This window comes from Eublepharis macularius, chromosome 7, assembly GCF_028583425.1.
Source record: "Eublepharis macularius isolate TG4126 chromosome 7, MPM_Emac_v1.0, whole genome shotgun sequence".
Classification (NCBI taxonomy): Eukaryota; Metazoa; Chordata; class Lepidosauria; order Squamata; family Eublepharidae; genus Eublepharis; species Eublepharis macularius.
The window spans coordinates 5,020,763-5,037,106 of NC_072796.1; the positions used below are offsets into that span (position 1 = coordinate 5,020,763).

At 51.4% G+C, this 16,344-nt stretch overlaps 1 protein-coding gene across 4 annotated transcripts in view; it reads right to left on the minus strand.

Annotated features, from left to right (window-relative positions):
* Positions 1–3,068: 3,068 nt before the first annotated feature.
* Positions 3,069–16,344, minus strand: part of CYSTM1 (cysteine rich transmembrane module containing 1) — a 59,251-nt gene continuing 45,975 nt past the window's right edge. For all 4 annotated transcript variants that reach the window (XM_054985802.1, XM_054985801.1, XM_054985800.1 and 1 more), the window contains exon 3: positions 3,069–3,596. In XM_054985802.1, coding sequence (XP_054841777.1) covers positions 3,490–3,596 — 107 coding nt within the window. In that variant the 3' untranslated portion in view covers positions 3,069–3,489. The remainder of the gene's footprint in view (positions 3,597–16,344) is intronic.

The window sequence follows — 16,344 nt, forward strand, 5'->3', positions numbered from 1 at the left end:
AAAAGGCAATACCAGCTCCCCGCCTTTGCTCGGCTGGGATCAGGCACAGAGCAGGTGGCAATGCCCCCCCCCCCACTTTCACTCAGCCAGGATCAGGCGCGGAGCAGGAGGCAATGCCTGCCCCCTACCTTCACCCAGCAGAGATCAAACAGCACTGCCCGCCCCCTGCCTTCACACGACCAGGATCAGGCACGGAGCAGGAGGCAATGCCCACCCCTCCCTTCACCTAGCCGGGATCAGGAGTGGAACAGGAGACAGTGCCCGCCCCTCACCTTCATTCAGCCAGGATCAGGCATGGAATAGGTGGCAATGCTCGCCTCCCACCTTCACACAGTCAGGATCAGGCATCGAGCAGGTGGCAGTGCCCGCTCCCTGTCTTCACATGGCCGGGAACAAGAGCGGAGCAGGTGGCAATGCCAGCCTCCCCAATCACCCAGCTGGGATCAGGAGCGGAGCAGGTGGCAATGCCCTTCCCCCCACCTTCACCCAGCTGGTACCAGGAGCGGCGGCGGCGGCAATGCCCTCCTGCCCGCCTCCCCCTTTCTAGAGCCTGTTGTATTTTTTCCCCACAACGGGCTTTATTGCTAGTCTAGTAATGATTGTTTTGCACATATGTTGCCACAAGTTTTGCAGGGCTTTACTCCTCTATTTTTACATTTCCTTGTTTTACAAACTCCTTGACAGTAGCTGGAGTTCCTCAAGAGTATTCTTTTTTCCTGCCTGCAGGGGGGGGGGGGGCGCTCGTCCCTGCACTGCTTTCATGCCAATAGTGTTCATTCAAAATCTTTCTTGAACTGGTTGCTCTCCAGGACAGTCAGGACTGGAATGAGGCCAGCCGCTAGCTGACAACTAGGGGCACTGCCTTCACACTGGGGGTTTCTACACGATCTGTTCTGTTTCCAGCCTTCCAGTGGAGGACTGGCTTCTTGCGCCAGACGGGCTTTGGGTTAGTTTTCTACAGGAATTAGGGTCTCTACAGTTAAGGGCTGATACAACATTGCTGAATGGCAATGGGAATATTATGCCATACCAGATGGCTGATGCTGCCATCTGCTGGTGGAAACCTATACTTTAATTCAGCAGCAAGATGCTTAGTCGGCTATGCTACGAACCTTAGCTGAAGTCTCCTAGGGTTTTTTAAAAAAAGTGCATAGTATTTGATGGCAGTGACTGATGGCAAAGAAACAGGTCTGAAAAATTAATAACTTCAGTTTAAGTGTTTCAGTGGCTTGTATCCAACCAAGTTTGCTTGCACGGCAGCCGTTGCAGAGCGAGTCTTCCTGCTTTCCCACCCCCCCATTGAGCAGTGGCTCATTGGCAATAGCATAGGAGACCAGAGGGGGAAATCCAGGGAAACCACCACCACCTTCTCTGAAGATGGAACGGAGTACAGGGAAAGGAAAGGAAAATGTTTGCCATTTCTGTCGGCAGTATAACTGGACTAATTCAAATCCAGTGTAAAGTCGTTGAGCTCCCTAAAGGCATTTTTAAGAATTAGTCTGCCATGGAGAAATTCTGATGACCGAAAAGCAGAAACTGAGCCCAGAAAGGGTAAACTCCCCAACACTCTTATCTAAGTTCTGCTGGCCCTGGCCCTTGGTCACAGTATTCGGCTTTTCTTGCTGGCCCAAGAATACACCGGAAATGGAAAGACCCCGAGTGCAACTCGGCAAAACCGAGATCTAAGAATTGGGAATTAGATTAGAAGCTTGATGCCAAATGCCTACCACTGTGTTCTTCAATAAGGAGAAATTAGTGCCCGTCTTAGCAGCCGGCATCAAGGACCAGTCCAGGACAACATTCCAGAAGTAGCCCAGGGGACCAGAGGCGAACGTGTGCAGGGGAGAGAAATGACACAGGGTCTCACCACCTCCTACGCTAGTCATACTCTTACGTTTCTCTTACTTCTCCAAGCAAGTAAAGATGCATAGACGTGGTCTTACTTCTTACTAGGCGATTTCAAAGACCGCTGCTGCCTACTCACTTTTCCTTTTCTGTTGGTGACAAGGACTGTCAAGTGTTCCAAACAGGTGTTGAAAATTCAGGGATGGGGCCGATCGGGCACCTCTGCTTTTGGTCCAAAGGTGGCATTTTTGCTAGGGCAGATGCTCTCCAGTACCAAGGAAGCACACGGAGCCTTGAAGAACACCTTGTTGCTTGAGTAAAGATGGATGGTTTGGGAGAAGATGGAAACACCCTGAGGCAGCATTCCAGTCTGTGTGTTTTTGTAGCCACTAGCTCCTGCATTCCTACCCGTCACCTTGTTTAGCATCTACCAGAGCGGGTTCTGTACTTGCAAAACTTTCATCTGCAGGAATCCATTTTCCCAGGGTCAGAAAGGGATGTTGGGCAGGAGGGGGAGACAAAGGAAAGAGCCACAATACTCCATTGCCTCCCTCTCCATCACTGAATCCAACCCTGTTTCGTTTTGCTTTCTATTCTGTTCCGCAGGAGAGCACAAAAGCTTCTTCTTGCTCCCTCAGCAATACAGGGTCCATAAACATAGCAGGGTTCTCTGCTGTCCACTGCAGCTTTACAGCTCAGGCAATGGAGAACCATATGTTTCAAACCCACTTCCACTGTAATGGGCTCCTGCAATTAGCGCCCCCCGTGGAGAAGCAGCTGTATTGAGAGATCTCAGCAAGCATCCTGAAGTCCCTAGTAAGATATTGTCTGGAATGGTAAAAAATAAGCATAGTCTTAGCCTTATGTAACTTTAGTTAGTGTTGAGTAGAGAGAGACTTCACCAGTCATTCAACCTCTGTACCAAATAAAATAATGTATGTGAATCTGGCTTGCTGACTGCAACAGAGACTAGGTAGAAATCTGAACCAAGAAACATACACAGACAGGAGACAAAGCTTCTGGGCACCTTTTTCTGGCTTTCCCCCGCAAACCTTCTCAAGGACTAAAAAGGAACCACACTAAACAGGGCACAGAGCTGCTGTTTAGGAAGAACAAGCTCATCCACTCTGGTAACTCACCTTCTGCCAAAACTCTGGAGGAGACAGACTGGGCAAGCATCTTGCCTTCTTTTGAGTGCTCTCCACAAACTGACTCACATTCAATTGTTACTTGGTCCACAACTTTATTGGACTAAGTTAATTTAAAACAGAAGTGGAGGCTAGTTAAGAAAAACGATTGGCTTAAATTATTGCATATTTTCCCATCTCTAACTATAAATACATAATTTGTAAGAAAAGCCATTTGCAAAAAACAAAAAAAAAGATGTTTAGCACATTCTTCAAAGAACAACAGAAATACACACACTGTATAGAGGTGAAAGGACTTTACCCGCTAAACTGAAAAGTGCATAACCCACCAACCGTCACAGTGCTACCTCTATGGTGGACGTGTGTTGCTGTCGCCTGTGCAAAGCAGATCATTTATTACAGTATTAACAAGCTGTCGAATTGGGAGGAAAGATCAGAGGAAGAATGCATAGCACTCCCGGTGAGAGGTATCCAGAGGCTTGGCTTCTCAGGGCGCTCAGGTCAGCATGTCCCAAAGGCAGCAGCAGCACAGCGCAGTCCAACAAGCTGTCAGGCAGGCACTTTCCCCGCTGTCATCCCTCCGTCGCTCTTCCACAACATACACTGCAGGGAAGAAACACAGGGCACAATCCTTAGAGAAACCGCACCCACTCTGGAAAGTTGCTCGTATGCGAGACACTGGAGTGGAATGGCTTTTCCTCGGCAGCCACCAAATGCTGAAGGCTACAAGGTGATTCAGTTGCAGAACTCACCAGCCCCCCCACCCCACCCCAAACCCAAATTTGTTGCTGATTAACTACTGGAACACAACTGAGTGGATGAACCACCCCCAGGGTCAGAATTCACACACACAGGCCGCAAGCAGCCACTACCGCACAGAAGGCTGAGCTGGGGCCTGGCAGCTGGATTTGTTCCCTTAACACATCAACACACGGCATCACACACACAAGATGCACGAGATGCGGCTGGTAGGACAGAATCGTACCGGTGCTCTCAACAAGCCTTGCAGGCAGCTGCCTGAAAAAACTAAAAGGAGCCTTCTGACTCGGAGGGACAAAGAAGCTTGGAGTCTTTTCCTCCCCCCTTTGCCCAGCTTGTTTTAGCAATGAAACTGTTTAGTAAACAAGGAAGCACACTGGTTTTCCTGCCCCTCCTCCCCAGATTATTTTGGACAAGAGTTTTAGGCTAGTGGTCTTCAACTCACGGTTGCTTTTGAGGAGTCCCCCCACAGCACTTTTTTTGGCCCGTTTTTCAAAGGACTTTGCATTCCTGTGAGTGGCTAGAGAGGACACCCTGCACCTGACTATCCTTACCTGAACACATGATGTGCCTTATACGGGTCTGTCAAAAGTCAGTCTTGTCTACTCAGACTGGCAGCAGCTCTCTAGGGTCTTAGGCAGAGGCCCGTCACATCACATCACATGGTACCGGATCCCTTAACTGGAGATGCTGGGGATTGAACTTGGGACCTTCTGCATGCTAAGCAGATGCTCTACCAGGGAGCTATGACTCCTGCCCATTGTATGTGCAATGAGAACAGAAGCACTCGTGTTAGGTCACCCAGCAGTGGCAAAGCCATTTTAAGCACAGGCACACACCCCACCCCTACCCACAGCAGCCTTCTCCCACCCCCACTGTACAATGCTCCACTCGTGTTTGCAGTACAGAACCCCTTCCCTTCTCCCTGCCAAAGCTCCCCCTCTCAATCTCCCCTTCGCACAGCCACCATCCTGCCAGACAGGCCTCTGACGTTCTATGCAAAGGCTTGTATTATGGAGGGCCCTCGTCTCAAGGGAGCTGACTGATTATAAGAGGGTGACAGTTGCCCTCTGCAAGTACAAACTAGGAACACGGGATAACTGGTGGGAAACATCTGGGCCCAGAGAAGATGAGGGGGGGGGCGAGAGATGGGCGAACCTGCTGGGCTGGCCTGCGCCTCCTGTGCTCACCTCGTGTCTGTGTCCCTAGCTCTGCGTGCATATATAAGGCAAAGGAGAAGGAAGAACAGCCCAGCTAAACTGGAGAGAGAGAGCAAAGCTTAGTTTCTGCTTGCTGGGAGGCGTCCAAGGTGGTGGCAACCCTACGAAAAAGACTGAGGACAAAAGATCTGCTCATCTCTTTCTACACGGGGAAGAATCGTCAACGCCACATCCGTGCCTTCTCCAGAGTTTTCATTATAGCGAAACTCATTCTGGGCCGTTTCCACACGGCTCCCCGCTGCTCGTAGCAACCTGGAATATTGTGAAAAAAACACGGAAGATTAAGTTCATCTTCGTTCTTCTGTGCCTCCACACATGGGTACTGCGCACGCGCAGGCCAGCCGCCGGAAGATTTTTTATCGCTTTCCCAGCTCCGAAGGGGCCGTTTGCCGCGCGCCTCAGCGACCGTTTCCCGCCCAAACGGTCACATGCTCCTCCAGCGGCCAACGGCCCCTTCCCTCAGTTCTCTTCTTGCCGCCGCTTGAGGAGAACGTTCGCTTGTAGCTCCGTGCTTATTTGTGTCTTTGGATTGCTTTCTCGTGACTGACTTGGATCTGGATTTGACTTCTCTTCTGCTTACTGATTTGGACGGACTGATCTTGGTAGAGTATTTGACCCGGACTGTTTTGACTTCGCATTTGTTTTTTGCCCCTCGGAATGGCTTCTACGGCCCTGTTTAAGCACTGTGCCCAGTGCCGTGCTAAAATGGCTCAAACGGATGGGCATAGCCTTTGCCTGCTTTGCCTGGGGGAGGAACATGTAGTCCCCACTTGCAAGATCTGCCAGGGCTTTACGCATAAAGCCAGGCAGGAGCGGTCCGTCCGCCTCAAGGCTTCACTGTGGCAGCGGGTCTTGGACGCCCCTGGGCCCTCCGAGGCGGAGAAACCCGGGGCCGCGGAGAAGGCTGGCCGAACCCCCACCCATGCCGGAAGCCGGTCTCGAGCGGGCTCTGTAACCTCTTCCAAATCGGTGGCTACATCCCGCCCGGCAGACAAGCCGGCGTCGAGGGCAAGCTCGGTGGCGAGGTCTGCGAAGTCCCCGCACAAGTCGGTGTCGGTGAGGTCGGAACCGGGGAGGTCGGCTCCGAGGCCGGAACCGGGCGAGTCGGATCCGATACGGTCAGCCCCGGCGTCGATCGAAGGGCCTGTGACAGTCCCGGGACCGGAGGCTGCACGGAAGGCGTCGACCAAGAGGACATCGGTTCCGAAAGCTTCCTCCGAATCGGTTCCGAAGAAGAAGGCTAAGAAGACCAAGCATCGCTCTCGGTCCCCTCGGCGCCGGTCTACAGAAGAGGTGGTCCTGGTATCTCCACCTACGCCATCACCTCACCTGGACTCCCCTGACCGTCCCCTCCTTGAGGAAGAGATGCCGGATCCGGGTGCCTATGTGGTCCTGTCGAGTGGACGGCGTTCGCCAACACCGGAATCGAGCCCGGCTCCGCGTCGTCGGATCCGAGAGACGACCAGGGATCCGTCGCCTGCACAGTCTGCCCGTAGCCAGCGGTGTTGGTCGGAGGGGAGTGTCGGATCCGAGCGAGTCGGATCCGAGCGGTCCGTGGCTGCGCGTCACCAACAGGCTACAGGTCTACCAGAGGCCTATCGGTGCCAGTGGAAAGGGGCTCCACCTGGCTTCAGGTCATCAGATCCGGGGCCGTCGTCGTCTAGCCGTCGTGGGTGGCTGCCTCCACCCTTCCCAGGAGAGGAAGTGTCAGCACTTGCGTCTGATGAGGATGACGAGGATGCGGGGTCCGGCTACCGCTCTGAGTCGCTCTCCGAGCCATCTCCGGACGACAATGTCGGCCCTTCCACCAGCTCTCCCTTCGAGGACCTGCGGATTTATGCAGACCAAATGGCCCGCATGTCCAAGGCCTTGGAGATTGACGTGTCTTCTGTGGTCCCGAAGACGAAGGACAAGTTGCTGTGCAGAATCTATGGGGAGAACCCGGCTACAGTAGGTTTTCCTATGTTGGAGGGCTTGGAGGAGATCATCGACAAGGTCTGGAAGTCACCATCTGACCTGCCTGCCACGTCCAAACGCATCGAACAGATGTATAAGATCAAACAGGGGACGTGGCAGTCTCTCATCAAGCACCCTCCACCGTCATCCCTGATAGCCGAGGAGATTCAGCACAAGAGGTCGGGGTCCTCCTCCGTCCCACCAGATAAGGAGGGAAAGAAGATGGACGCACTGGGTAGACGTCAGTACTCAGTTGCTGCTTTAGCCCTCCGGATAGCCAACTATCAAACGATTATGGCAGGCTATCAGCTCTACCTATGGGAAAAGCTGGCGAACTATGTCACTGACCTCCCTGCTGACAAGAAGGCGGTGGTGTCGTTGCTGCAGACGGAGGCAGTACGATTATCGAAGCAACAGATGAATGCCGGGAGTCATGCGGCTGACACGGCTGCTCGGGGTATGGTGTCAGCGGTGCTTCTGAGGAGGCACTCGTGGTTGCGGTCGACTGCCCTCCCGCAGGAGGTGAAGGCCAAGATTGAACGTCTGCCCTTCGAGGGTGACTCCCTCTTCTCTACCACCACCGACGAGGCGCTTAAAAAGAAGAAGGAGGACCGGCAGACGGCACGCTCCCTGGGGGTCACTCCAGCGGACAGGTCCACGTTCAAGCCTCGGTACTCGTCGAGGTATAATCCCTACCAGTACCGCAGCAGATATCAACCCCGTCCGTACTATCAACAGTACCCTACCTCGCAGCGCCAGTATACCCCAGCGCAACACCAGGGCAGGAGGCGTAGGCCGTTCAAGCCCCGCTCGTCTCAACCTCCGCCCCAGCAAAAAGATCCGCAAGGGGCTGGAAGGCAGTTCTGAAGACCCGGCCCTGCGGCAGCCCTGAACTTTTCGGACAGACTCAGTCCTTTTTTGTCTGAATGGGAGTCAATAACATCTGACTCATGGGTCTTAACGATTGTTGATAAGGGGTACGGGCTGGAATTCACTGAACTGCCGATGTGTACTTCACCGCTGAGTGCGGTGAATAATACCTTGGTTGAGCTGGAGGATGAAATTAGGTCCCTCTTGGCTAAGGGTGCTGTGGAAGAGGTGCCATTTGTGGAGTCTGAGAAGGGTTTCTTTCCCCGGTTCTTCCTGGTCCCTAAGAAGGATGGGGGTCTACGTCCCATTTTGGATCTTAGGGGCCTAAATGCCTTTCTAAGGGTCACCAAGTTTAGGATGATCACACTGCCTGCTGTAATTGCCCTTTTGAAGAGGGGGGATTGGTTCGCTGTCCTGGATTTAAAGGACGCGTATTTCCACGTGGGGATCTTGGAGGAGCACAGGAAATTTCTGTGCTTCGTTTACAAGCAGCGGGTATTCCGTTACAAGGTTCTCCCCTTCGGCCTTTCCACAGCCCCACGTGTGTTTACTAAGTGTGTGGCTCCTGTGGTTTCCTTTCTTCGAGAGCGGGGCTGTACCATCTACCCCTATCTCGATGATTGGCTTATAACAGCGGGCTCGGAGGTTAAGCTGCTGCAAGATGTGGCATTGGTGCTAGACACTTGCGAACGCTTGGGCCTCCTGGTTAACTTTGAAAAATCTAAGCTGACACCTAGCCGTGTTGTGCCTTATATTGGGGCAGTGTTCGACTCATTGGAGGCCAAGGCTTTATTGCCTCCGGAGCGGGCACGTTCCTTGAAGAGACTGTCCTTGTTTAAACGAAATCGTTTTCAGCCAGTGCGCATGATTCAATGCTTGCTAGGGCATATGGCTGCTGCCACCCCGGTGGTCCCTTTTGCGAGGCTGCGGATGCGCCCGCTCCAGAATTGGTTTGTGAGGAGATACAATGCTTTACAGCATCCTCCGACTGCTAAATTCTCTGTTCCCAGAGCCGTTATATCCTCTCTTGACTGGTGGTTGTCGGATATTAATTTGTTTAAAGGGACCCCATTTGGTTTCCATCATCCCGAGTTCTCCGTGACCACGGACGCCTCTCTGCAAGGGTGGGGGGCTTTCTGTGGGGAGCTATGTGTTCAGGATGTGTGGTCTGAGAGAGAAAAGGGTCTCCATATTAATGTGCTTGAACTGAGGGCTGTTCGTTTTGCACTTATGTCGTTCACAGCAATCTTGCAGAACCATCAGGTGCTGGTGCAGACGGACAACACTACTGCTATGTATTACCTGAACCAACAGGGCGGCACGGTGTCCATGATCCTCTGCAGGGAGGCCACGCTCATTTGGGAATGGGCAATCAGGAATGGGGTGACGCTTCGCGCCATTCATGTAGCTGGGTCGGACAATGTGCAGGCGGACACTCTCAACAGGGTGCACATGCTGAATCACGAGTGGGGGCTCAACGCAAAGTACGTTGGGCCGATCTTTCGGAAATGGGGTCGCCCGAGCATAGACGTGTTTGCGACATCGGCGAACACCAAGGCCGAGATCTTTTGTTCTCGGGCAGGAAGCGATCCCCTTTCTATTGGGGATGCCTTCCAATTTACTTGGGCCCGGGGACTACATTACATGTTTCCGCCTTTCCCTCTCATACCCAGAGTGCTGTGCAAGGTAGAGAGGGACAACACGGACTGCATCTTAGTGGCTCCGTTCTGGCCACGGCAGCTCTGGTTCCCGAAGCTGCTGGAGATGTCCGGCCGAGCTTACGTGGCCCTTCCGCCCCGGAGGGATCTCCTCCTACACGGGAAGCTCTTCCACCACGAGCCCAGGAAACTACACCTGACCGCTTGGCGGATTCGGCCCCGTCCCTAGGCTTCTCTGAGCCAGTCAAGAAGGTCCTACTGAACGCTAGGAAGCCCTCCACACGGCGTGCCTACAAGGCGAAGTGGAGTAGGTTTGAGGCTTGGGCCGCCTCTAGGAAGGTGGCGCCTCTGGATAGCCCCTTGGGGATGGTCTTGGATTATCTTTGCGAGCTGAAGGACCAGGGCCTTAGTGTAGCATCTCTGAAGGTGCACCTTGCGGCCATCTCTGCGTTCCATGATCGGGTGGATGGCTGCACGGTTTTCTCTCACCAGAAGTCCCGCCAGTTTTTGAAGGGGATGCTTAATCTTTACCCGCCTGTGTCACCCCCTGTGCCCCAGTGGTCTCTCTCCCTGGTCCTGGCTAGGTTGATGTTGCCCCCTTTCGAGCCTTTGGCTACGTGCCCTCTGGACTTGCTCTCCTACAAGGTGGCATTCCTCGTGGCGATCACTTCTGCCAGACGGGTCAGCGAACTGGCTGCTCTTAGGGCAGACCCCCCGTTCCTTCGCTTTCATGCGAATAAGGTGGTCTTGCGACCGTGTCTTTCGTTCCTGCCCAAGGTGGTGTCAACCTTCCACCTTTCACAAGAGATTTCTCTGCCTGTATTTTTCCCTGAAGCTTCTACTAAAGGAGAAAAGGCCCTCCACAGTTTGGATCTGCGGAGGGCTTTGGCTTTTTATTTGGAGAGGACAAGGGTGTTCAGGAACAGTCCCTACCTTTTTGTGTGTTTCGGGGCGAAGGACAAGGGCCGCAGGGCGTCTGCACAGACGGTGTCCCGTTGGATTGTGACAGCCATTGTGAAGGCCTACGCCACGGCTAAGGTGGACTGTCCTTTGGGTGTCAGGGCTCACTCCACACGATCCCAGGCGGCATCTTCGGCACTGCTCAAGGGTATACCTTTAGCTAATATTTGCAGGGCTGCAACTTGGTCGTCCGCCGATACCTTTGTACGGCATTACGCTGTGGATGTAAATGCCAATGAAGATGTAGCTGTTGCTAGGGCCGTCCTCCATTCCTTGTTTCCCTAGGAGTATGCTGATTAATATGCTCCAATGGGGGAGGTGGAGGCGCTGTATATAGTGTATATTATATATATATATATTTATACTTGCTGGATGTTGTGGGGTTGGTATATTTTCTTTGCCACATATGTATATGTGTATATATGTTGTCTTGTTTTCCTGTTGTGTAATAAAATTGAGTTGGATTTCACCCCACCTTCCTTATTATGTGAAGCTTGGTACTCTCCCATGTGTGGAGGCACAGAAGAACGAAGATGAAGACAGGGTTAACATACCTGTAACTTTTGTTCATCGAGTTCTTCTGTGCCGACACACAACCCTCCCTCCTACCCCGCTGTGAACTCCAACACAGATTGCTGTACTATGGCTGGGCTATGGCTCTAGTCTTTATCGGGGTTATGGCTCTGTGTATTGGATGAGCGGCGGCAAGGGAGAACTGAGGGAAGGGGCCGTTGGCCGCTGGAGGAGCATGTGACCGTTTGGGCGGGAAACGGTCGCTGAGGCGCGCGGCAAACGGCCCCTTCGGAGCTGGGAAAGCGATAAAAAATCTTCCGGCGGCTGGCCTGCGCGTGCGCAGTACCCATGTGTGTCGGCACAGAAGAACTCGATGAACAAAAGTTACAGGTATGTTAACCCTGTCTTTTCTCGCGCGAGAAAATGTGATCTGCCACGTTTTTTTCGCGACATTCCGGGTTGTTACGAGCAGCAGGGAGCCATGTGGAAACGGCCCTGGTAAAGACTAAAATGACAAAAAACTGGAAGCGGGCACAGTCATTTCTCGTTTGTATACTGTTTCCCTCCTCCAGGGTTCTGAGGAACAAAAGCAAAGGCCCTGAGGTCCTTGTGTTTAATATTAAACTTGAATACATTTCTTAGTTAAAGAGATGTAAAATTCCTGGTAAGTTTGAAGCCACAGCAAACTACCCCCCTCCCCCCAGTTTTAAAAGAGGAAAATCTGGCAATACTGAAACATGCAAACATATTATTTGGACTGAACAGCCTCACATAATCACTACTGGACTAAGAGCATATCTGGATACAGAGTTGGATTTTATCTCACTGACCTCTGCAGTAGCATATCATAATACACATTACAGCATATAGACAGTCTTAGAAACATTTTATATGTTGCACCCACCTAAAGTGTGCACAGGAACCATTAGATTAAAAAACATTACAGTACCAGTAAGACATTTTAATCATTCCAACAAGAAAATATTTCTTAGGAGTTTTGCCCCCAGGGTTCCCCCCAAATCCAAAATTTTCTACTGGAAAAATTAAAAGAAGCCCTGGTGTGGCATCTCTAGTTATAATGTAATTGTTATTCAGGGTTTTGCAGTCCTGTGTGGACCTCCTCGTCATGTCCTTTAACGTTCCCTTTCCATCATAACATTTTCATTTCTGCACCTGCCTGATCTTACCAAATTCAGCCCTTGCCTGGGCTGACTTAAACTAACCAAACATGTTTGCCTTGAAATCCACCTGGACCTTCCTTTGTGTGGTCAGCCTGAATGAAAGGTGAGCCTAACAAATACCATTTGTCTTTGTCTGCACAGAGACTGTTTTGCTCTCAGAACGTGATTCTTGGCAAACCCACTGCCGCTTGGCCTTCACTGCCAGTGGGTTGGCATCACGGCAGCCAAGGCCTCCCTGCGAGTGAGGGGTAGGGCAACTGCCAGGGCGAGGATGCGTGTGTTCATCGTTGTGTCTTCTGTGCATTCCCACATGGGAACTGCGCATGCACAGTTCGCATGTGTGCCCGCACAGAAGAACACTCGATGAACAACCGTTACAGGTAGGTGCGACCGTTTTCACTGTCGTGTCTTCTGTGCAGCTCCCACGTGTGCCTGCACAGAAGAACACTCCATGAACAACACTTACAGATAAGTGCAACCCTGTTTTTCTGCTCACTGCTCACTGCCTTCAACCTGTGTCCAGCAATGGGGAATGTACAACAGAAGAACAGTAAGGAGTCCAGAAGCACCTTAAAGACTGACTAAACCAACTTTACTGTAGCATAAGCTTTCGAGAATCACAGCTCTCTTCATCAGATGCATGACGGAGAGAAAGGCCGGCCTGTGAAGACCATCACCCTGCACGACTGCAGTTTTTTGGGAAGGCTTTAGACCCTGCTAAAAGCACGTGGCTTTGGAAGCAAAAAGCAGTCTCAGTACGCGACACCATTCGTTCGTCTTCTCGGTGCTCTGCTTTCCTGATACAGAGAACGCATCTCCCAACTCATTTTGACTTGGAAGGATGTGCCGCTTCACCCCCTAGCCCTCTTTTCCTGGCTGACTGTGGGAGGGCCAGTTCACACTCACTCCTGTAGGGCAACTCCTTGCAAAAGGCTGACAGATGAACCCGTTCTTGGTATTTTTTCTGCACTAAAGGCTATAGATTCTAATACTGCCACCCAATTTTATTAAGTTTATTGGCTAATCGCAGTTCCGACAGTCTCTACCTCCCTGCATTACGTGTAGCACATCAACGCCATCATGTATTTATTTCCTTCGTTGATACCCCTCCTTTCTCCCTACTGGGGACCCAAAGCAGCTTCCACCAGTCTCCTCTCCTCCCTTTAATCCCCAGAACAAGCCTGTGAGGAAGGTTAGGCTGAGTGTGTGCGACTGGCCCAAGGTCACCCAGCCAGCTTCCAGGGCGGAGGGGGATTTCGACCCTGCGTCTCCCAGACCCTCTTCGGACTCCACCACACTGGCTCTGTATACTACCACTGTGAACTGGATGGCCGCGACCTCTTGAGAAAGCGAACCCTGCAGATTTGCAGAGAAAGAGCCCTTCACGTAAATGGTGCCCCAGAGACTGGGAAGGCGAGCAACTGTTTAAGAGCAGCCACAGCACTGGACTGAAAGAAGGGAGCAACGTGTGCCCATGAAGAGCAGGGACTGTCTCCTGAAAAGGTGGACAATGGGACTTTGCCAAGAGGGTCAGGATTAACTTAGTTTTCACTCGAGGGGGACAGTCCTATCCAAGTATTTGGCAACCTCTATGGAATGAGTCAACCGGCCACAGAATGGATGCTTCTGAGATGGGGCACAGGTTCAGAGAGTGGACCCTCTCCCCCACAAAGCAGGAAAAGATTAGAAGATCACCATCTCCTGTCTAAATCAAAATCCTCAGCCCATCTTGCCTGGCAGCCACAAGAGGTCTCCCTGGCTCAAGAGAAAAAGTTCATCTTACCCAGATGCCTCAAAACAATTAAGCCCAACCATCTACCAGGAAAAGCTCCAGTCACAGGCCCAGGCCCAGGCCCAACATGGCACTTGTTCACTGCACAACTTACTTCTGCTCTCTAGTACTGGACAGAAGGTAGGACTCAGTCATAGCTCAAAACTAGAATGGCGCTGGGCCAGCTCCTATCAGCAACACAGGACCCCTTCGCACTGATCGGCAGTGGACAACTGCAAACTTAGACTGGCAGCTTTGAGGGCTGAGTCAAGCTGGGATTTTCCACCTCAATGCTTCAAAGAACTGTTCTGCATTGCTGTTAAGCCTTGAGTCTCAGCATTAAACCAGTTTTATGTTTTGTGCAAAACAAGAACAACCCTCAAAGGATGGTATTCTCTGTGTAAATGTTTGGTCTTCTGTTGCTTGAAAACAGAAAAGCAGAGAATTTGCTGTCTTTAGTAACTTCTTCACTGTAATAAAAAAGTTCTGATTTCCTGCATGCTCAAAGGACCTTCTCAACTTCATGCCTCCAAAATTTTAGGGGAAATGTTATGGGGGTGAGTGTCCGCTAACAGGAAATAGCAGTTCCTACTCGTTTTGCAGATACCACAAGCAGCCAAAAAGAAACTGGTTACTAGAGCAAATCAAGCCTGAATTCTCCCTAGAAGCTAAACTGACAAAAACTGAGGCTATCGTGCTTTGGCCACATCACGAGAAGACAAGACTCTCTGGAAAAGTCAATAATGCTAGGAAAAGTGGGAGGCAGTAGGAAAAGAGGAAGACCTAAAATGAGATGGCTCGACTCACTAAAGGAAGCCACATCCTCCAGTTTGCAGGATCTGAGCAAGTCTGTTAATGATAGGATGTTTTGGAGGTCTTTCCTTCATAGAGTTGCCAATAGGTCAGAGGCGACTTGACAGCACTTAGCACAAATTCCCCACTGAAGCTCCCATTCCTCCCCCATGGCCAAGGGATGCTGATGATCTGGAGGGCACTCCAGGGGCTTCCTGCTGCTTTTGAGGGGTCCGTTCATTCTTAGAAGTGAGTTTCTGGAGGATGACACATCACCACACAGGCTCCATGGGGTGCTATTCTGTCCTGCCCAATGTGTACATGACAGCCATTGAGGGCAGGTGTGAATGATTTAGGACTGTCAGGTGGAAGGGAATTCCTGTGGCAGGGAGCAGTAAGTGAGAACAGAGATTGTCATCTTGGATTTAATGAGGGCACTGGTGTCAATTGTAGAGGAGGCACAAGGTCATGGAGATATCTCAAGTTACAAGAAGCTTCCTGAGGCCATCAAGGAAGGAAACCCCCTTCCCACCCTTCCACAAACCCCCTAATATAGTGAAACATCTTCATGCTGTAGTGAAACAACCCCTTACTACACCAGTGGCTTGTATAAGAGCTATGGTGTTTTGGAACAGAAAGGTTTAAGTTTGCACTCAGCCAATACTCGGAGACTAGCTTAACATACCCTTCCCAGAGGGGAAAAAGGGGCAGAAAAACTGATACGGAAGAGACTTTTTCTGAGTCACATTGTCAATGGACATAGATCCAGAGGAGTTTGCCGTGTTAGTCTGTACTAGTAGCAAAATCAAAAAGAGTCCAGCAGCACCACCAAGACCATACAATTCCACTGCAGCACAAGCCTTCGATAACCACAGGGCTCAGACTTCCTGTTTGGGATCCATGGAGGTCTAACGCAGCTCCACTTGCGGAGCTGACCGGACTGCCGTTTTAACCGGCCGGCGGGGTGAAAATAGCCCGTGGCCGACTGCTCTCAGGCGGGGAGCAGGCAAAGAACGCTCAAGACCCTAGGGTGAGCTAGATCTCGGACGAGGGGGGGCTCTACACAACGGGTCCCCTCCCGATCCTTGAGGTCCCACCTTGCGACGGGTCGGCTATAATCTCTGCGGCAGTTTTGGGGCCAATTCGGCTGGCATAAGACCTACATACCCAAGCTTCGATTGGGGGAAGAAGCTGAGAGGAGAACTTAAAATCGAAACAGCGATTACAACCCGAGAAAAGTGAAGAGAAGGTAAAGATCATTATCTTCTGAGACGGGACAGATTGATAAAAACAGAGAGGAAAAAAAGTAGATTTTTAAACTGCAACAGACTAGTGAAAAGGAGGGGAAGACTCGGCAGGAATTGAATTTAAAAAGAGACTAAGTTTAAAGAAGTTATTAAAGAAATGGGACTATTGTTTTGAATACCTGTGGCTTTGGAGCTGTGAGAAAAAGACACCATCGCGAGATCGGCTGTGGGAAGACGGGAGACAGGAAGTGCGTAATAACAATAGAGTGGCTGGAGAGAAGCGGCCCTTGCTGGAGGGCAGGAAGTAGGGAATCGCCATTTTTGAAAGGGGAAGGGTCGCGGCTTCAGCGGAAGAGGAAGTAGGCCATCTTGGATTACAAAATCATAGAGAAACCATAGAGAAAAGACGCCCGACATTTTGGAC